General features: G+C 31.9%; 1 protein-coding gene across 3 annotated transcripts in view; it reads left to right on the forward strand.

Moving 5' to 3' along the window:
- Positions 1-1,831: 1,831 nt before the first annotated feature.
- Positions 1,832-23,570, forward strand: part of LOC126748334 (galactosylgalactosylxylosylprotein 3-beta-glucuronosyltransferase P) — a 49,382-nt gene continuing 27,643 nt past the window's right edge. Inside the window, exons 1-2 of one of the 3 annotated variants that reach the window (XM_050457490.1) lie at positions 1,832-1,907; positions 1,970-2,128. Coding sequence is in view for 1 of the 3 variants with exons in the window: in XM_050457488.1 (XP_050313445.1) it covers positions 22,547-22,579 (33 nt within the window). In the remaining 2 variants the exon portion in view is untranslated. The other 2 variants (XM_050457489.1, XM_050457488.1) reach the window with 2 other exon arrangements.

Consider the following 23,570-nt stretch of genomic DNA (forward strand, 5'->3'; position numbering starts at 1 on the left):
AAAGGAAGATACGACATAATCTATTGTACTAGAGCTGGTTTCAGTTATTCTGGTAGGTGATTTAATGTGCATGATTAAGCCAAAAGAGTCGAAAATGGACTGGAGAGATTCTTGAGCAGCACACACACTGAAAAATCAATGTTTAGGTCGCCACATAAAATGTGTTTGCTTTTTAACGGCAAAGACTCAAGCAAGCTTAGTAATTTTTGGAAAAAACATTTACGTCAGCATCAGGTGTTCTGTAAATACAAATAACGTAAAGATCAAAATTATTATTGTAGACAAAATTTAAATATTTTTTCAGAAACTAAATTATCGAACTTGGTTACCATTGAAAAGTCGTTGCTAGTAGATAATATCACAGTACCTCCATGAGTTAGATTTGTTCTATCAAATCCAGCAACTGTAGTGTAATTATCCACCATCACAGGCTCACCAACATGCAACCAATGTTCAGTTATGGCAACGATTTCTGGAAAATGAAGCTCTTCTAGTAAAAGAAAAAAATCACTAGTTTTATGTCTTAAGGACTGAATATTTAGAGAGAAAATACTAAGCTTGCCATTGTCCAGTATTTCAGAGGGTGCTTGATCCTCTGTTCGCGTCAAGTCATTAAAAAAATTTTATTCCTGGCGGGAGATCCACCAGAATAATAATTGCTATGACTCTCTCTGATTTTTTGAAGGCGTAGCAGCTTTTCTGATGAGAAGAAGGACCTGAAGGCTGACAGATCTGCTTTAACTTCAGTTAGACCAATACCATAGGCATCATGGTATCGAAAGTAGAGCCTCCGCAAAGAGTCCACGTCACCAGGAAGTCCCTCTGATGCAAGTGCCAATCGGATGCTGGTGTTGGTATGTCCTTCAAAACACACACTGGAGGGTTGATCATGCAGATAGGCAAGGAATAGCCTAAGAGGTTTTAAGAAGGGTCTCTCAGTCTGGCCAATAAATATCTGAGTCTCTTGATAGTCGCACTATTGGTGGAGTCAACGGGTCCATATTTGCTGCTTTATTCGCCACTGAATTATTATCGATGACAAAATCAACCTCTAATAATTCTGTTGCAAGGGATTTAGAGGCAGCTTTAATGGCCTCCCTATCAGAACTAATTTTCAAAGATTGAACCTCTCTGGATATTGTAGCAGATGTTGATGGAACTGAGCGATGTGGCAGGTTATGGCTGTCTGGAGAGTGAGGCTTAGACTTAAACTGGGAAGGTGTAAAGTAGGTTATTAAAACACACTGTTTAGTTTGATTGTCACCTATTAATTAATTCGTGTTTGATTATAATAATCGTTACATGTATTCAATATTGCTGTGGTAGCAATGTTCCACTTAAGCTATTGCCTAAACATTCAACAAATATTAGAGTAACTAATAATGTACAGTGTGTTCCCTACAAAGGCTTAGATTTGGGCGAGGTGGTACTATTTATTTGGACTGGCGCTTTAGAGGTTTCCAAACATGAATTTATGAGAGTGCCCGTTGGCCACATACTAATATCCTTCAGCCATTTTAAGTGATTTAAGTCCTCTCCTAACAAAGAGTAATTATCACATTACTCATTGTCACGACTACCAGTATCGACTTTTTCGTTCGACCAACGTAATTTAGTTTTAAGACAAAAAACGAGAATTTTCCATAATAAAGCGACACGTAATAATTGAGCAGATACTTTAAAAGTCTTTTTTCGGCATTATTTTGAAGTACAATTTTTATTTGCTATTTTAATATTGATCGTGCGAGAATTTATTACAGTATAGTAACGCCGTCTGTGTTCATTTTAATAAATCACCCTGAATCATTATGGGACCTCTTCCCGTTCCCTATATTGATCCATGTTTCAGCTCGGATAAAGATGGAAATACTCGGTAGGATAGCAACGAAATCTAAAGGGCATGAAAGGTATTGTTCAAAATGCACACAGTATACCAGTGGCAATATTAAATTCGGCCTTATATTTGCAGATACTTATTTTGCTTAAGAATGTTTACTCTTTGTGAAGACCTTTAGGAAAATTATATGGTTCGCTGATAGAATACATCTTTTAAAATAATAAGAAGAAAAATGTCTCAGAGTAAATGGATCGTATTAATAGTTGCAATAAATATTAATATAATACACAGGTAAGTACTTATTTTATTTGTAGTTGTAAATGTGGGAGTTTATTTTGTGTTCTATCTTCACAAACGATTCTTTATAGGGTTTAATTTTGACATTATTGCATGTATACTGCACTGCGTAAGACAATACTATACAATGTTTTTATGTACTTACAGAATATTTCATATGGAACCCAATCAAAAATATACATTAGTCCCAATTATATATTTTTTATAAATGAATGAATATTAATTGAATATAATTGATAAGATAGATATGATGATTTACTTTTCTATCAATTCAACTGAGCATTTAGTTGCTATTAAAGTTTATTTTATATATAAAGGTATATAAATTTAACTATTCAAATTATGGCAAAATAACAAATCAATTTTTAGGTTAAAGTTAACACTGTTTACTAATAAATACTTAAAGAATATAGATCTTGAAAATTGCAATGGATATAAAAAAGTTTAAATGCATATAATTTCGTAAGCCCTACTGAAACTCTAGTTTGGTGATACAAAACTAGATAGCTCTCTGTTTAGTTGCTTTCTTAATTGTAAAGCATACAGTATTGTGCAAAAAGATAGCAACATTGAACTTTCCTGTTATATATCTTTTAGTATCTATTTTATAAGCAAGGTTTATATATTATTTACAAGAATAGTTAAAGCCTGTTTATTTTTTCATAATATCATATTTTTTGTATCATAATAAATAAAACACCAAATTGTTTTATGCAAATTTATTATTCAAAAATATAGCAACAAAAAATAGTTTTGATTCTAAAAAAAATATAACCCAACTAAATTAAAATCAATTCAATATTTCGTGTAGTACCCCTTCTCCATTATAACATCTGCACATCGTCTTGACACAGACTCAATTAATTTCATAATATAGTCATTGTTCACTTCTTTCCAAGCCTTTTCCACTATTTCAAAGAGAATATTTGTATTAGAGCATGTTAGGTGCCTGATTTTGGTGTCAATGTAATGCCATAAATTCTCTATAGGGTTTAGGTTTGGCGATTGAGATGGCCAGACCATTATATTTATTTTTTCATCGGAGAGCCACCTCTTAACAAATTGAGAAGCATGTTTTGGATCGTTATCATGCTGAAATATGGCTGTTACTGGCATGACTTCATCCATATATGGCACTAAATGTGTTTGCAGAATGTCTTTGTACATGAAACGATCCACTATTCTTACTATGGGTCCCATGCCACGAGCCGAGAAACATCCCCATACAAGAATATTTCCCCCTTCATGTTTAACTGTGGGGCAAATGTACTTTTTGTTTAATCTTTGTTCACTGGAGCGTCTGACGTACATCACTCCATCAGTCCTGAATAAATTATATTTAGATTCATCACTAAATACGACTTTCTTTCAATCAGCTACAGACTAGTGGACATGAGATTGGGCAAAGTGAAAACGAGCCTCGACGTTCTTCTTTGAGAGTAACGGTTTTTTGGCGGGGCGAAGAGCAGGTAAGTTGGCATCAAGTAATCTTCTCCTTACGGTACTGGAACTGAGGTTTACTCCTCCACCCTCTTTTAATTTTGCCAAAATTTGGGAAGGAGACAAAAAAGGATTTTCTTTGGAAATTCGTAGCAGCTGCCTATCCATCCTCAAATTTGTTTTTCTGGGTCTACCAGGAATGGGCGCCGGTGCAGCTGTTCCAGTAAGGTGAAATTTTTCGCAAACTCTGGATACGATTGACCTGTGAAGCCGTAAGCTTCTTGCAATGTCACTCTGCCTAACACCATTCTCGTAATGCTCCACAATAAATATTCTTACATCACCAGAGACGGTTTTTAAGCGACCCATTTTAAGTTAATTCTGAGATTCAAAAATAACAACTTTACAGCAGGTAAATCGATATTTAACTGATAAAATAAATGCGAAACAAGAATGTTGCTATATTTATGCACATTGTCTAAATAAACAAACATGAAGTTCCTTACTCTGCATTGGCATTCTTATGATATCTCGGTATATTTATAAATAATACAGGCGTGTACTTAAAAGTAAAGAAATAATATGGAATAAATAAAGGAGCAAATAATATTTTTGAAAACATCGCTTGTTGCTATATTTATGCACAATACTGTATGTCACATATGAAAAATGGGTTAATATGGTATTTCACCATATGCACTGCGTGACAAAAAAATATGCCTACGTTTTAAAAAATTGAAAATATTTAATAAATTGAAATTTGAAAAATTGAAAACAGTCTCATTACTTTTTTGCCACACTGTCTCCACGTTTATCATTCCAGTCAATCTGTAGAGCTTCGGAGATGTTGTAAATTCATTGCCAGGTTCGAGCATCTACCCTTCTACTTATCATATTCTAAACATGCTAGATGGAAAAAGATCGGGCGAGCGCGGTGCCCAGTGGAGAATATTGATATTAGAGTTTTTAGTACTTCTCTAAGGCTAATGTAATAAGGCCTAAAGATATAATAATAAAGTTTTGGAGCTGTTTACTGTGGCGTACATTCTAGGTTGGATAATATTTCATCCTAAAAGACATTCATAGTCCCTCAGCTCCAGCTGTTTCTTCACAGTATTTAGTGGAACACTTGGAAAACACCAAGTGTCATTTTTGTAAGATTTTTAGAATGTTTAATAACATTTATTTTAATAAGGACAAATAGTTATACCTTATCAGTTATCATAGCTTTTTTTATATAATGAGGGAAAAAAAGTGAGCTATTTTAGATAATATTTATTCCAACTAAGCTTTAATTGTGCCGACGTTTTGATCATCTTTAGGGTTATAATGTAAAAGAGATATTTTTTTAATTGTAAAAATGTGTGTAAAAACTTTTGGAAATAAGAACATTATTTATCTCTTAATATTCTCTGTTTAGTCTATGAACATATTTTGTTCTATATTGGCTTCTAATATGTCTTTCATACAGGTCGCTATCGAATATAAAATATTATACCGGAGTAATGTTAGCAACGGAATACCAGCAACGGCGGTTGCCACGAGTCGCGCGCGATGTCGAAGCGGCGCTTATGAAAATTGATAGTTTATTCAACACATGCAAAACTTTAGATGCATTATAACTTCCATTAGATGCATTTTCTCAACGCAAAAAATTCCTCTTTACTAATTTTGTTATGTCGGCACAATTAAAAAAATTATGAAAAATTTTATCGGAAAAAAATTATTTTTAACTCGATATAAGTCGTTTAAAAAGCAAAAAAAAAACACCGTTGTTATGATCGCAATTTGAGGATTTTTTTAGGGATGACAACCCAATATCTCTACTAGCTTACTGGATATACCGTTTGAGAAAGTCAACCAATATTAAAAAACTATAATTTTTTTACTATGATAAAAGTATAGACCAAATTCGGGAATTTCGACATTTGAAAGGTAAAAAAACACCGTTGCTAGGGGTGAAAAATTATGATTTTTTTAAGAATGATAACACAGTATCTATAGATACTTACTATGTATGTCTTTTGAAAAAGCCGACGTATTTTAAAAAACTAGAATTTTTTTAGTATGATAAAAGAATAGATCAAATTCGGTATTTTCGACATTTGAAGGTTAAAAAAACACCGTTGCTAGGGGTAAAAAATTATGATTTTTTTGAGAATGATAACACAGTATCTATAGATACTTACTATATATGTCTTTTGAAAAAGCCGACGTATTTTAAAAAACAAGAATTTTTTTAGTTTGATAAAAAAATAGACCAAATTCGGTATTTTCGAAATTTGAAGGGTAAAAAAACACCGATGCTAGGGGTAAAAAATTATGATTTTTTTGAGAATGATAACACAGTATCTATAGATACTTACTATATATGTCTTTTGAAAAAGCCGACGTATTTTAAAAAACTATAATTTTTTTAAGTTTGATAAAAGAATATACCAAATTCGGTATTTTCGACATTTGAAGGGTAAATAAACACCGTTGCTAGGGGTAAAAATTAGGATTTTTTTAAAAATGATAACACAGTATCTATAGATACTTACTATGTATGTCTTTTGAAAAAGCTGACGTATTTTAAAAAACTAGAATTTTTTTAGTATGATAAAAGAATAGACCAAATTCGGTATTTTCGACATTTGAAGGTTAAAAAAACACCGTTGCTAGGGGTAAAAAATTATGATTTTTTTAAGAATAATAAAACAGTATCTATAGATACTTACTATATATATGTCGTTTGAAAAAGCCGACGTATTTTAAAAAACTAGAATTTTTTGAAGTTTGATAAAAGAATAGACCAAATTCGGTATTTTCGAAATTTGAAGGGTAAAAAAACACCGTTGCTAGGGGTAAAAAATTATGATTTTTTTGAGAATGATAACACAGTATCTATAGATACTTACTATATATGTCTTTTGAAAAAGCCGACGTATTTTAAAAAACTAGAATTTTTTTAAGTTTGTTAAAAAAATATACCAAATTCGGTATTTTCGACATTTGAAGGGTAAATAAACACCGTTGCTAGGCGTAAGAAATTATGATTTTTTTGAGAATGATAACACATAATCTATAGATACTTACTATATATGTCTTTTGAAAAAGCCGACGTATTTTAAAAAACTAGAATTTTTTTAGTTTGATAAAAGAATAGACCAAATTCGGTATTTTCGACATTTGAAGGGTAAAAAAACACCGTTGCTAAAGGTAAAAAATTATGATTTTTTTAAGAATGATAACACAGTATCTATAGATACTTACTATGTATGTCTTTTGAAAAAGCCGACGTATTTTAAAAAACTATAATTTTTTTAAGTTTGATAAAAGAATATACCAAATTCGGTATTTTCGACATTTGAAGGGTAAATAAACACCGTTGCTAGGGGTAAAAATTAGGATTTTTTTAAAAATGATAACACAGTATCTATAGATACTTACTATGTATGTCTTTTGAAAAAGCCGACGTATTTTAAAAAACTAGAATTTTTTTAGTATGATAAAAGAATAGACCAAATTCGGTATTTTCGACATTTGAAGGTTAAAAAAACACCGTTGCTAGGGGTAAAAAATTATGATTTTTTTAAGAATAATAAAACAGTATCTATAGATACTTACTATATATATGTCGTTTGAAAAAGCCGACGTATTTTAAAAAACTAGAATTTTTTGAAGTTTGATAAAAGAATAGACCAAATTCGGTATTTTCGAAATTTGAAGGGTAAAAAAACACCGTTGCTAAAGGTAAAAAATTATGATTTTTTACCCCTGCCTATTTTTTTTAAATGACATAACACATCATATTTTGTCAAACGTCATATTGAGACTATTTGAGAATAAAAGAACAATTTTTTCAATGCAATACTTTTTTCAATATCTTAATACTATGTATTTTATTTAACATTTACCTAACATAACGTAGGTACACACAATCGGTAAACAAATAGAAAAAATATTAGTTTTATAAATTATTCTAATGTAAAACTTTTAAATGTATTGTTCTAAATGACCACCTTCTTGTATAATGAAAGTACGTATGCGCAGGAATATAACGTATAATATATCAACTTTTTCTTCATTGGTAAATTCAAATATTAGTAAACACTAAAGTTCTTGCAAAAAACTGCAGCAAATTTATTTAAATAACAAATAATAATTTCGCTTGACAAGATGTCCTGTATTATGTCAATTGAAACGTAATTAAAGAACGCGTCAAAACGCAGCCTCCTATTCAAGAAATCAAATCCTTCTATGCTATTTTTATGAATTAAATGCCTTTATTTATGTGACTTAGTTTTTTCTTCTTATGGCCTTATTTATCAACCGATTTAAAAAAATAATCATATCAAATTATTGGAAAAAAGAAACCGCATTTCAAAAGTGGTTGTTTCCAATAACGTGCTATTTAAAAAAATTGAGTTGATGCCAACATTAATGGTTTGAACATTTTTAATAGGCGTGTAAAAGATTTAAGTCATGAAATGCAATGAAAACTATTTTTGCGTGATTATTTGATTAAAAATGAAAACTTTCAGCGCATTCACGGCAGCCTATTTTAAAATTTAAAAAAATTAGTTTTTCTTTGAGTATAAACCACAAAGGAGAAAATACAGTATTATTGTTCTCAGAATATTATTTTCTATCGAAATACATAATAATATACCAAGTATCCTATTTAAAATGAGAAAGTTAGTGTTACTTCCTGTTTAACTGAATACGAGGTCTGGCTATTAAATAACGAGACTGGTTACGAAAAAGATTTTATTATAAAAATTATTATACATTCGAATGCTCCCCTTCAATATACTCCCCTCCGCTCGCCACACATCTTTCGAGACGGGTGCATTCGACACAATCGTCATTCGACATAATGGACATTCGACACAATACCCGCGAAATATTTTAAACGTTCGAGTATGATCGGTTGGGTCTTTTACACGTCAGCCAATTTTTATTCGAAATAGCTGTAGTGTTGTCATCTAACACAAAATAGGGTTGGGTATAGGTATATTATTTTGTTTACATTCGAGTCGTGCTTACAATAATTAGTTTATATTTATCGAGTGTTTGCCAAAAGTTATTAATTTGTAAGTTCTTCAGTATATTTGAAGCTTTAAGATATAACTACAAAGGACCTGGGATGATACTTCCTGATACTGATTAAGAAACACTATAACTAACTTTGTCTAATTTACTACTTGGCTTCCTATCCTGTGATTCTTCTTCTTAGAACATTAAATACCTGCATTATACTTATTGCGAAGTGAAGAGGAATTTGACGCCAAAAAAACGTACCATCACTTGGGAAAGTGCAAGTTTTTTTGTGTAAAATTGTGGCAAACAAAGTTCCATTTGACTTGCATAGGTGTGGTGATAGTGTTTATATTTACTACTTTTGACTAATAAACTTGAAAAAGTGCAATTTAGGATAATATGCTGGAGAAACTGGATGATTTTGATGAAGTCATATGCCTCCGAGGATATTTGGATTATAAACTATAGTGTGTCAGCTTAAATATAACATACTGAATAACAAAAAGGACTGTAATAGACTATACAGTTTTTAATTTACTTATACACACACTTATTGCTATCAAGTAATTTGTGATTAACATTATTTCTTAATTGGTGTCGTAAAAAAGTGCAATGAGTTTAGTTAATAATATTTATAAGTAGGAAAAGAAACAGGTTCTTAGAGAATATCATATATTATAGCCTTATTTAGATTAAGCCAAGTTTTCATTCATATTGTTGAGTTTTATCATTGCTGGAATGTATACAAATTACGGTAACAGTATACTATCTTATCGACTACTCATTTTCAAGAGTAAAAAAAAAAGACAGGTACATAGAATAGTGAATGTCGTATTCATCTTAATTTCATTGTCGTGTAATTTTAATTTTTTCAATTTTATTTTTTTTAAATCGTTTAAAAAAAAGTGACTATATTAAATAATTACCCCTGGCGTAACAGTTTACTATCCTATCGAACGCCGTTTTTGTTGTACGAATTTAAAAAATTAAACAGTTACAAAAGGTAATATATGTCGTATTTATTATAAATTCGTTATCGGAGACTCAATCATTTTTCAATCATTTCAAAAAAGAAAATAAAAAATATTAAAATTTTACCCCTGTTCGTTTTTTTTTTTGCACAATCAGTTTTTCTTATGAAAAATGATTATTAACCCAACAGGTCCTTTTTATATAAAAAAAATCACTACCAACCCAGCTCAGCCCCAACCAACCCAACCCAGCCCAATACAACTCAACCCAACCATTAAATAGGAAACATATACTAAAAAGAATAATAAGACAGCTATTGAAATTAGTTTTGTTCTTTAATTATTTTTTCTAACGATTTATCGAATGGTATTATTCATTCACCTAAAAAAATAGTATATTACCTGTGAAATAATAGCGCTGGCAACCCCGATAATTCAGTGTCTCGAAAGGTTTTTTCGGTACGTATTCTGGTAAGTGATTTTCGATTTGTTGTCTCTCATCTCAACATAATCGAGTATTTCCGAGCGGTGTGTTATGTGTCGAGGTCACCCTATTCGGGCGCTCGCGGAGTCGCTTTCGGGGAAGCCACAGAACACAAATATATAGAGAAGTGGTGGTTGCATACAAACTGAAAGAAATTCTTCTGACAAATCAGCTAGCGGCCTCTCGCTTGGCAGCGGAAACTGTTGTAACTAACTTGACAGTTTGACGTGTCTAATTGGACCAATCGAAATGGTAGAAAGGCGTGGCCAAATTAAGGCGGGAAATCACATTCTATTTAATCTGACAATCTTATCATTTAATCGTAATATCTAAAGCAAACGCCTAATCAAAAAGGTTACTCATAGAGAAAAGAGCCTTTTTGTTTAGGTGTTAGCATCAGATATTGATCTGAACAAAAATAAAACTTTTCAGCTTTATTTTACATATCTAAATAGGTTAATTTATTGCAATAATCTACGAAAGTGTACTAACAATAGTGTACGACATATCACCAATTAGACAAATGGAAATAAAACAATGTTTTTTTTGCTTTAATACATTTATTATTTAATTTTCCTGGAAAAAAAATTACTTAAAATGATATACATAATATTCAATAATTCATTATAACAGACATTATATAAATTAGAATTAATCTAAAAATGTTTAAAATTATTTTATTAGCACTGAACTACCCTAATTTTATACAGATTAGAAAAGGATGTCAACATTTTTGTGCTATTTTCTCATAATATATCTAAAGACATTCCCATTAGGTTAATAATATTCTCATTTTATTAACACATAGAGTCAATAGAGGATGAATTATTCTTATTTAATATGTACTTGTATCTGTTTCCTAAAGAAAAATTAAAGAGATTTTAAATTTAAATTAAAATCTAAATATTAATTTTTAAAATTAATTAAAAATTCTATAACAGAGTATTATCGAAAGAAACAATATATCCATCGACAAAACAAAATAAACTCTTTCAAAATGAAAACAACTTTTTAGTATAAACATATATCACTTACATAGAATATATTTGTTGGTCTCTTATAATACTAACAACATATCTTGGAACTATATTATTACTAAAAACTTAATTCAAGGACAGATGTTTACAGAAAATAAAAAGAAACTCTTAAAAAAACATGTTGTAAGAAAAACATTAATTCTGATCCATTCCGGGTGCTCAGGTCTCTTAGCCGCTATACCTATGTCTTGTCTCAGTGAACACAGGAAGTGGTATGGTACGAGCAGGAAATAAAATAAAAAAATAGACAGTGCAAACCTTACAAATCAATTTACTAAATGATTCATGTAAAAAAAGACAAAATAAATGTTTAAATAAATATGTATTGTAGTGTAAAGCCAGGGGTATCAGCATTATTAAAATTTGTGGAGAACTGATCAGAAGAAATTCTATAGCTCAAAGTCTTAATAATATTTACATTGCATATCCCTCTCCATGTTTTTCTTGTAATATGAACTGAAGGAAATTAAAAAATCTTTTATTACTGTTTCTCAGAAACATTTAAAATATACATACTCTTATATCAAGGTCAGGAAAATTTCAATCAATTTTTAATTGTTGAATAGAAAATGAGAGGCCAGAGATTTTGTAATATGTATTTATAATAATCAAGTTAAAAATTAAATACTTGAAAAGTGAAACTTCTTCATTGAAATCAACTGAATTTGATTTTATTAAAGACTAAAGATTGACAATACAAAAACATAATAGTAATAAATAAAATCAGATTTTCTTACCAGAAACCTGGAATTACTTGCCGCAAATTAATTAAAACACTACTCCCAATATTGAAAGAGAACTTTTTAGAAAAAAAGTCATGAATTTAAAATAACATCCTTAAAACAAACAGCAAACTCAACCTACGCTGGCATTCATTGAAATGAAAAACAAACTCAAATGGTATGACAATGACAAATGATGTTCTATCAGTCAATGTCAACAACTGTCTGTCAGCTCCCTGTCAATTTTGCCAAGCAAGATGGCCGATATACGATTCCGATTTTCACCATACAAGTTTCATCCATGTGGGGGAAGCTTCGGGAGTGTGTCGAATGTCCATTGTGTTATTTGCCTGTTTTCCCATATTTCCATACGTTTTTTCTATTGATCGAAGCAGTGCTGGTAGTCTTCTTTGGTGAGGGCCTTTAGGAGCACTGCCGTTTTTTGCTTTACCGCTTCCATCGACTCAAATCGGGTCCCTGTCAAAGCAGATTTTATCTTCGGAAACAAAAAATAGTCGCACGGGGCCAAATCTGGCCAATACGGCGCGTGTTCGAGCACTGGAGTGCGCTTACCGGCCAAATACTGCTTCACAGATAGCGCGTTATGGGCAGGTGCATTGTCCTGGTGCAAAATCCATGTTGGGCGCCATCTTGTTATGACATACATAATAGTCCGGCAAGACTAACCGGTTTACAGGGACTATTTCTAGGGAGTTCAGTTTGCTCGACAGTCTTGATTTAAAAGTTTTAAACAACAAGAACAACTCCCTAGACCTGATAGGTTACAGAAACTCTGTTAAATTTAAATGATGAAACAAAAAGAACCTATCAGGCCGGCTTCGTGGGTTCTCTGTATGGTCAGTTGTCTCAGTCACACTCACTCACTCAGTAGTAAAACACCTTAATTTAATTTATTATATTATACGCCCTATTATAAATAGGGCGTTTATTGAAGTTAATATCTTACTTAATCAGAGACAATGAGTTAAAGTTGTAAGGCAAACAAAATCTACATGGTAAAGTAAATACAAGCAAAATATACATGATAGTCTTAAAAATGTAAACAAAAATAAATAAAAGAGATATATGAATTCGTCAGTGATCACTTCGGAAGCATTACATAATAAGGCATAACATTGAAGTGTTTTAATTTACATAATTATAAGATAAATATAGTTTTAAAGATAAAAATGAGAAGGTGATAAGATAATAAATTCATGTTAAATCATACAAAGAAATCAAAAGAATATGGTTAAGATCAATTAAATAGGAAAAGAAAAAGACTAGTAAGCTTACGGGTCAAGTCCCATGGTGTTCTTCTTTCGGGTCGAGAGCCCGCGATGGGCTATTTTTCACCACATAGGGTTTAAGGCATGATGTGGGTTGACGGGGCTAAAGGCGGCGAAATCATCTGCTGTTAGGCTTCAAAGCGAAATCCTCATTACTGCTGGGTCATGACTGGCGGTTTACAAACTCATATTCATGGAGCCCTAAGAGAGATTTCTCAATGGAAACACGGAACACCAAATATGAACACCAAATGTCACCAACGGTGAAAACTACTTACGAAGTTTCGAGAGGCATCAAACCACTAAAAACCATCCTGCTTCAAAAAATATTTACTTGAAAATTAAGAAACACTAATGAATTTTAGTTTTTAGTATTAATTTAGATAAAAATGTGCTGGCGGAGAGAGATGATACTAGATTTATTTCACTACACCATTAATCTCTCTCCATCACAGCGGACAGCACGGTTCACCTTTGACAGACGCAGGAGCTGGAAAGACCCCCCCAGATGCGTCGCGGAACTGCTTAAGTAGTAGTCCAAAAGACGTCTGGGCGCAAGACCGGAGATGAGGAACTTCGCTCGTTACTTTATGGGTTTAGCCGCTATGGGCCCAACCAAAACCCATACGTAAATCACTAAAAAGCAAACCATAGAGTGCCTGGTAGAAAGTACAAATACGGGCCAAATCGTAATAATTCGACACGCGGCGCCACTGGCGTCCGCTTTAGTAAACCGGTTGACCAATTCAATTGCGTGAAATCTTCTCCATGCACAGCATATTGTAAACAATAACAAAGAATTAAAATGGTGATAATATTGACAGTGGTTCAATGAAAAATATTGGAGAATTCCATTAAGAGTCGAAGACAATTGTAATTATGGTGGGTGTCTCAGTCAGCAGTCTCGTACTTATAAAGTTTTGAAAAAAAAATTTAGAACAAATTAATTTTTAAATATTTTAACCAAATGAATAAAAGTTAGGATTCTCCAGATCCCGTCTAAAGCGTAATTAATCCAGTAACAAGTTGTTTTTCCACAACTCGGGCCGTTTCTTACGAACTCGTTCTCGCAGTGTTAACGTTACGTTAACGTCGAAAAAAACGATCAACATTGCCTTGAATTTTGATTTGGACATCCTTGCTTTTTTTATTCTTGGCGATTCAGGCGTCTTCCAATGCATCGATTGCCGCTTGGTTTCAACATCGCATTGAAAATTCCACGTTTCGTCGCAAGTAATAATGTTTTTCATCAGTCCGGGATTTTCTTCTAACCTTTCAAAGAAATTTGAGCAGACCTGTTGACGCAAGAGCTTTTGTTCAGAAGTCTTCAGAAGTCTTCGCACAGCCTTTTGTCATGTGTAATTCCCCGTGTAAAATTTTTCTAACCGTTTCTTTATCGGCGTTTACAGCCTCGGCAATCATCCGGGTGCTCATTCGACGAACTGCACGCACAGTTTGGTTGATATTGGTCACTGTGTCCGGAGTTGAAACAGTGACAGGGCGACCTGAGCGCTGGTCATCTTCAGTGCTCTCTCGGCCCTCACTAAAGCGCTTACACCACTCAAAATCACGCGCACGAGAGAGAGAATTTTCCCCATAGACCTCTTGCAACAATTTATAGCACGCAGTCGGAGTTTGTTTAAATTTAACGAGAAATTTAAGACTGATGCATTGCTCTTGTTTTTCGTCACACATGGTTTTCGGCACGAGAAAAAAACAAGTTCGTTTCAAACCGCTACTGCACGAATACTATAATAGTGACGAAAACGTGTTTTGGTATGTGCATAGACAATATATCTAGATACCCAACGCACTACTCGTTTTTTCCCCACCCGTCTAGGGCGCCTTCTAGGCACGCAGTCTCGTTATTTAATAGCCAGACCTCGTATGTCCAAAGATGCTCTTATAACAAATCCATCTATATACCAAATTTCATTGGTTTATCTGAAAAAGTAAAATAGTTATTAAATGTTCCCTTTTTCCTGTCTTACCTGGTATATTTCTGCAGAAATCACAAGAAAATTATTGTCTTAATAAAAAAGTTTTGAACTAATAGCCTTAACCTTAAAATAACAAAGCTATAGCGATATTAATAATTTTGCCAAATTTAGGCAATTTGAATTTGAACTTTTTGAGAGAAAAACAAATAAATCATTATTTGAATACTAAGATGACACTGGTCATAGAGATTTAATAAGATAAATAAATACTGATAGTTACACGATAGCAAAGTTTGTGATTTCCGTAAAGTCTAAATTAGTAAAATGTCTTTTATGTATATTGAAAAACGTGTTATGTTAGGTTGTTCCTTTGTATGCCGAAAAAATAGTGATAGAACGCTAGAAGAGTACCTCTTGAGATTACAGATGCATAACTGGCCAAACCGAAGATACTTTTTAATTCTCTACACAAAAAGGTTACGAAAACGTGTTTAAAAGAACTAGAAGAAGGAACCGATTTATAGAAAGTGAGCGTATCGAATTTTCTATTTTGGCAGTTTTTGAAGGTCATATAAAAAAGCCAACTAAAGATTTAGTAAGAAAGAGATTACGGTGTGAGCATAGTAACAAAGATTGGGTTTTTTTAACTAGTTACGTAATGCATATGAGGCAAATGATAATATTTTAAATGAGAGATTTGGAGCGACCAAGCTAATTTTTCAAACAAAGGTATATTTTACCGTAAAAATGTACACTATTGGTCCCAAGAAAATCTTTTTCTTACTGATCCCAGAAACCCTCAAAATTAATATAGTATAAACGTTTAGTGTGGCTTAAAAGAATACCAAATAATAGATCCCATGTTTTATGATGGCACTTTGACCGGAAGGAGATATGGTATATAGTTGATTGATATTTTACTTAAGGTGAGAATTTACATCCTATGTTGGTATAAACAATATTTGTCCTGCATGTCAGTCTGGCTTTCATAGGTGCACACTTCCATTACAGCCGGACTTTAAGTTAATTGACATTTTTAGGACGTGGCATAAAAATCTATGCACATGTCTCATCCGCCTTGATTTTAGTATGTGTTTTTTCTTTGCTAAGGTGAATGATATGAATGATAGCTTTGGCTCCCTTAGTTGCCGACATTCAATGAATCTATTATAACTCTAAAATTTCTGGTGATGGATTGGTAGTTACGCTCCATGATGTCTCCCATTTTGTGGCAAGTATTTCCATCGCAAAAATGCGTTAGAGTATATAACATTGCTCCATTCTATTAAAATCATGTTTTTTCGATCTAGCCAGGAAAATTCTGTAATTCCGGCAACAAAAACTCATCTAACATGTGGTATATCATAAAGAGGCCTTTGATGGATCAGCCAGGCTTAGATTAATTAATTTATTAATATTATCTTACCTGTTAAAATTTTGTTTCTATGTCTTGTTTATTTCACCAGTCAAGTTACCATTTGTTTTGCAAAACACACAATAATCCCTAAGGTCCCCTTAAGTGGTCTATCGAAAAAAGATTTTAACTCAATATTGTATGCTTGATTAAGATCAGGCAAATAAGATTTTTTATTATGTTTTAATTATTATCAAAACTTTGCCCTCTATATAGTAGGTATATCAATATTTGTTTTACACCGGGTGGTGCGTCGCCGAGCGGAATATAGGAACTCCCATGTAAATTTTAACGGGTTCAATTATTGGCTTCCCTGTACATTTTACAGAAAAAATGTAAGATAACTTCTTGAAGAGACCAATCTGGAAAACCCTCGTGCAAAGTTTCAAAAAATTTTAATAAGCGAATCTTGAATTATTCAATTAAATGTAATTGCAAAATTACCAAATTTTCGGTTCAGGTAAAACCAGACACCAGCCACCAGCAAACAATTTGTTATAAAGCTTTGTCAAATCTGACGTACAGCCAAATACAAGAAATGTTTTTTTTTTCGTTTAATCAATCTCACAACCATACATTTAAAGTAAGACACGTTTTTATCTAACCTTTATTTAATATAACGATGAAGTTAAACCAATAACAATTATTATTATCGATTATTAAAAAAATAATTTTATCATACTTAGAATTTAATTAAACCAATAGCAATATCTAAAATATTTTCAATTTATTTTCCCATCAAGCCTATCTAGTCCATTTCAACCATTAAACCTATTGTTAGTAAATTCGAGTCCAAAGACATTGCAATAAATAATTGTAAATGTTTATCCCAGAAGATCGAAAATAGATCCGAAAAAAAGAGAGAACAGAACTCTTAATATTTTACTTAGTGTGGAAAAATAAAATAAAATACAATAACTTTTTTAAAAATAATAGAGAATTACATAAAAACATCAATTAATCAAATGTTTAAACAACCCCCCAATAACAGCTAAACAATATTCTAACCGATCATAAAATTCATTTCTAACGTTACTAAGTTGATATTGGGAAATTTTATTACATTCTAACGAAATAGCGTTTTGTAACCGGTCCAGATTTTCAAATTTTACACTTTTATAAATGACACTTTTTAAATTACCCCACAAAAAGAAGTCATTCGGTGAAAGATCAGGTGACCTGGCTGGCCAAAGTATCCGATGCCGTGGACCAATAATATTCCCGTTAAAAGCATTTTCCAAGCACTCTCTAACCACGCGGACATTATGGGCTGGGCAGCGAATTTACAATTCCTCTACCATTACAGTCACGAGGGTGACTGAATTCGAGTAGTTTTTGTTTGCAGAATATTAGTTACATTTTCTAATCTATTACGGTGCAGAAATTGACCATACTAGAATATAATTTGTAAGTTTATTTGTAAGTTTAGTAATTTGTAAGTATAACTCGTCTAAATTTAAAAAAAAATCTGCTGTTAAACGGTTTATATCAGTCAGTTAGTCACTCCGTTGTTTGTATCCGTTGTCACGCCACGTCGCGTCGTTAAGTTAGGTTATGACAGTGTAGTTACCTTAATTTAACATATTTGTAGTGCTTCAAAATGATTAAAACAATATTGAGTGGTATTGTGGATAGTGAAATTCACTATCTTGAATTAGAAGAGAAAAATCAAGATCAATTTGTGACTAAATTCCAGTGCAAGTTAACAAAAGGGACAAATTATCAGGAAAAATGTGACAACTTTATTAAAGACTTGTCTCGTAACACAAACACTAATTGGATAGTAAGCAAAGTGTTTAATAACTGTGTTCGTTATGAATTTCGCAAACTATATGTGTATCATCTAGTCAAAAAGAATAAACGTGTAATTAAGAAAAAAGAAAGTACAAGAAATTATGGGCGCTCGGCAAGTATAAATATAAAACTTCTAAAAACGACTGAAGTTACTTTGAGAAGATCTAACTTATTAAAATAAGGTTTAAATGCAGTGATCATTATAAATTATGAACATTCTCATCGAATTCAGGTTGCTGAAGCATTTAGTTTCTGCAGCCAAAGCTTATCATGAATTATCTTTATCTGAAAATTGTGATGGTGATATTCATGTGCTTCTAGCGAATGCACAAGTTGACCCAACTGACAGACAAGTAACCTTCTTTTATTAACAATGGAGGTCTGAAAAATTCGGAGGAAGGGATGATAAAAGTGTTACTGAAAGAATTAAGAATAAAGTTGAAGAGTTACAAAAACAGGATATCCAGTTATGCGTTAACGAAAATCCATTTCTTGTTGTTCTGATAACGCCAGTTATGAAAAGAGCTTTTAAAGCGGGCCATGCAGATGAGATGATCTTCATTGACACTAGTGGTTCTTGTGATCAAAGTAGCACCTCTGTAACTTTTATTTTTGCAGCAACAAAAATAGGAGCATTGCCAATAGCTGTTATTCTTCATAAAAATAAATCAGAAAATGATTATTTACATGCTCTAAATATTGCAAAGTAATACTTAGAAGCCACATGTGATAAACTATTTGAGCCACAAATTATTATGATCGACGATGACTCCGCAGAAAGAAATGCATTGAAAGTAATATTTTCAAAGGCTCGCTTGCTTTTGTGTATATTTCATGTTACACAGCTTTGTGGCGCTGGCTATGGGACTCCAATAACAAGATTCTGAATGATGACCGAAAGACATTAATGACGTTATTCCGCCATGTTTTATTTGCTAAGACTACTTCAGATGCAGAGAGCTTTATGTTTCAGTTATTAAATAACCAGACTCTAAACAAGTACAATAATGCCAAAGCTCATTTAGAACTCATTTGGGGCCGTCGAGAAGAATGGTGTTTACCGTTTCGTAGTGACGTTTTGCATAGGGGCAATAATACAAATAATTATTGTGAAGCTTCCATCAGAATTTTCAAGGATATTATATTGCAAAGATGTAAAGTATTCAACATGTGTGCACTTATTGATTTTATCAGAGGAATTTTTGAAAACTATCACAAAAATAGACTTCTAAAATTTGCTAACACAAGAGGACGACATTTAACTCTAGCTTATAATAAGTTTTTTCGACGCTTAAAAGATATCGAAGAAGTAACACAGTAATTTAACTTACCGTATTACATCGAAAAGTAACTCTTACGAAGTGAATATTGAAACTGAGTGTTGTGATTGTTATTTTGGTCAAGGAGGGCAATATTGCAAGCATTTATGTGCGGTAGAAGAAAAATATGGACTTTCTTAAAAAAAATCGTTGTTGTTGACTAAAAGTGATCGGCAAGATTTTGCTAAAATTGCCTTAGGAGAAATGTATTCATCCAATTTTTACGATGATATTGATGACATAAACTATGACAACTGCCATCCCGAAGAAAGTAATGAAACGTGTTACCCAGAAAATAATATTATTTTTCAATCACATCAATCTGAATCTAACATTTCGTTTGATTTGGCAATTACCGAAACACTCAATCAAAAATACAACGAAACTATTGATAGAATGCAAGCCCAATTTATAAGACGGATATTTAAAAAAAAGATCAATGTCCTTCGAATATCACAATGCTAAAAAAATTTGTGACAACATTGGAGAAAATGCAGACTTCGTCACAAATAGTATCAATGTTTTCTCACACATAGCTCGAAGAAAGGAAAGGGGACTAAAAGGTCAGAATCGCATACAGTCTGGAAGATCAACCACTCTGGAAATAAAGAAGAAGAAGAAACCTCACAACATTAGTCTAAGCATAGAAAAAAATGAGTCTAGTGCAAAAAAACACTAACCTAACTCTGTTCAATAATTTAGTAAGTAATATTAGTAAATACCCATGTTACAGAGATTTTTTAGTTCTTAGGTTCTTAATAACATTAGTTGTTATATTTTTAGTTCTTATGTCTTTAAGTGTGCAACAATTTTCTTGAAGTACTTCATTTGATAAGCATTTCCATAAGGATTTGAGATATAAATATTATACTTTAATTAAAAGTTTTTTTAACTGTACATTATTATAAGTTATGTATTTGCCTAAATGTGGAGAATTTTAAAGAGAATCAAAAAATCAAATATAATTTAAATTTCTATTTACCGAAAACGTCAAACAAAAAAGTTAAAGGGGGGGTACATTTATAACCGGACGCGAACATTGTGTACATAAAAGTCCAATAAATTAATTTATGTGCGTACTTGATTAGTTTTACATACATGACTAAAACAGTGTAGACATTTACTCAATATGTAATAAAAAATTTCGCTTACAAATCGTACACCAACACAATTAATTTCTGTACCCGTATTGGAATAGAATATGTAACTAATAATCTGCAAACAAAAACTACCCGAATTCAGTTACCCTCGTGGCTGTAATGGTAGAGGAATTGTAAATTCGCGGCCGGGCAACCATCCATTTGGTAGCAGATCATTTGATCTTCCTGAACAACTTCTTCCAAGGCGGGTCCAATTTGATTTTGAAATAAGTCCAAATAGGTTTCAGATGTTAGGTTATAGTCCATAAAAAAGGTTCCAATGATATGGTGTCCGATAATTCCCACGAATACATTTGTTTTTTGGGGATATTGTGTATGAACAAAGCGATGTTCATTTTCTTGGCTCCAATACCGGCTGAACATTTGGTTCATTAATGACGGTAAATGTACATTTATCGGTAAAACAAATATTTCTTAAAAAATTCATATCATTATTTGCTCTTTCCATCATTTCAAAACAAAATGCCATTCTTCGCTCTTCGTCTCCTTCCTGCAGCTCTTGATGTTTTATACGAATAATATTTGTGTTTTTTTAAAGTGCGCAATACCGTTTTATGATGTTTATTTACCTCTTGCCCAAGAACCCTCGTACTAACCATCTTGTTTTCCTCCACACTCAGTAGAATATTAATATCTCTGTTCTCTCTTTCTTCGGCTCTATTTTCGATATCCTGAGTTGAACATTTACAATTATTTATTACGGTACCTTTGGACTCGAAGTTAATGACAATACGTTTAATAGTTGAAATGGACGGAATGGGCTTGGTGGGGAAATAAACTGAAAACATTTCAGATACTGCTCTAAAACTGTTTTCCGCATAATGCCACTTAATTATGGCTATTTTTTCGTCGATTGAATAATTCATACTTGTTTTCAAATATCGACTGTCATTGATTTATTAACACTCACGTCAGTGATAATATTCATTTTACTGGTGTCCGTTTGGTTTTACCTGAACCGAAAATTTGCTAATTTTGCAACTATATTTAATTGAATAATTCAAGATTCGCTTATTAAAATTTTTGGAACTTTGCACAAGGGTTTGCCAGATTGGTCTCTTCAAAAAGTTATCTTACATTTTTTCTATAAAATGTACAGGGAATCTGGGAATAATGGACCCCGTTAAAATTTACATGGGTTTTCCTATGTTCCGCTCGGCGACGCACCACCCGGTATCTATAATATTTAAAGTAGAGTAGATCTAACATTGTTTTAGTTAACTTTAAGTTATAACTATTTGTCAACACAGTACTATTATTTCGTCATTGGGTGTTTTGGCGGCGGCCTTAAAGCTTTCACGTTTAATTTCTCTAATATTCATATGGATTTTTTTTCCTGGTTCCTCCATTTTTAAATTTGTCAACATATAGATGCAATTATAGGTGCACCAAATATAGTACATTTTTGAATTGTGTGTAACCCTGCTATACTCGTTATTACACTATCGCACAGGCACAGTTTGGAATTTCTATTGATATATTTCCAGTTGATTATTTACATACTAATTATTTCAATGGTTTGCCTTTACACATTGCAATTTTAAGATGTCGTAAAAACTGACATCTTACCGCAGAAAATTATATCAGGCGCTTACCAATAATATGCTTCCACTTTATTTACGTGTCTAATACAACAATGATAATATTCTTCAAAATTAAGATCTGGTCTGGAATAAAAGTTATATTCCTTTTTCTATACTATATTAGGCCGTGTAGCATCAATGTCGATAAACCAAAAGGAAACGCTAAAAAGATAAATGCGATTCAACCGCACTGCAGTACTTAATACTTTTTAGTATTAGGGTTTTGCTTCCACCATGTGTATCGGGCAAACCATCTGTCGATGTGTTGTAAGTATATTTTGTTTTAACATTTTTAACAATAATAATGTTATTTTTTAAAAAGGATTAATTTCTTTATTAAAAATATTCCTTATCGCTGAATATTTGTAATATGCGTCACTGTAAATTTTTAATTAATGCAAGGAAAAGGGCAATATTTAAAATATAGTCACAAGCTACAATTAGAGTAATATCTTTGCCGTTAGTAAATTCTTGTGAAAATTTAGTAATTTATAATTTAAGATATAGTATATTTTTCGTAAAACTTTAAGTTGTGACTGAAGAGTATTTTTATTAAGATAAGAAGTGTTCGTTGTTTTAAACTAAATTTCTAAACAATTTTAATTTTAATACAATTAGATCTAACGTTCCTCTATAATAATATTTTTAGTGAATCTACCTTATATTTATATTTTTAGTGAACTATAAATTTCATGAAATTGAATAAATATAATTTCAAAAATATAGATGAATCAAGTAAATAATTATTATCATACCCAAAAAAATATGTAAAATGCTAGTGTCAGATAAAAATGAAAAAAGAAACCAACTCACTACAGTAAATTTTCAAAACTTAAATCACTAAATTATTTAAAACTCAATAATATAATTTATTTATAATTAATAATAAATAAATAATAATATTAATCACTTATCGAAATAGGGTACATTTGATAAACACAGACGGCGTTTAATATGAGCGTATCGAGGTATGATTCCTAAGTGGGGTGATCCTCTTACGACCGCTTGCGGTCCACATTTTTAAGGTGGGTATGCGCTGATTCTTTGGAAAAAGGAATTTTTATCTAAAATAAGTAAACCGATGTTATCAATAATGAATGAAATTAGAATTTAATAAACAATAATAATGAATATTAGAATTTATTGAAAATAAAATAAATTATATATTGGTTTCTAACAAGGCCAATTCTGACACAGGCTTCGTTCTCAAAGCCCACCTTTGCGAATCTGCTTACAGAATATTGCCTTCAGTAAATGT

This window comes from Anthonomus grandis, chromosome 22 (genome assembly GCF_022605725.1).
Source record: "Anthonomus grandis grandis chromosome 22, icAntGran1.3, whole genome shotgun sequence".
Classification (NCBI taxonomy): Eukaryota; Metazoa; Arthropoda; class Insecta; order Coleoptera; family Curculionidae; genus Anthonomus; species Anthonomus grandis.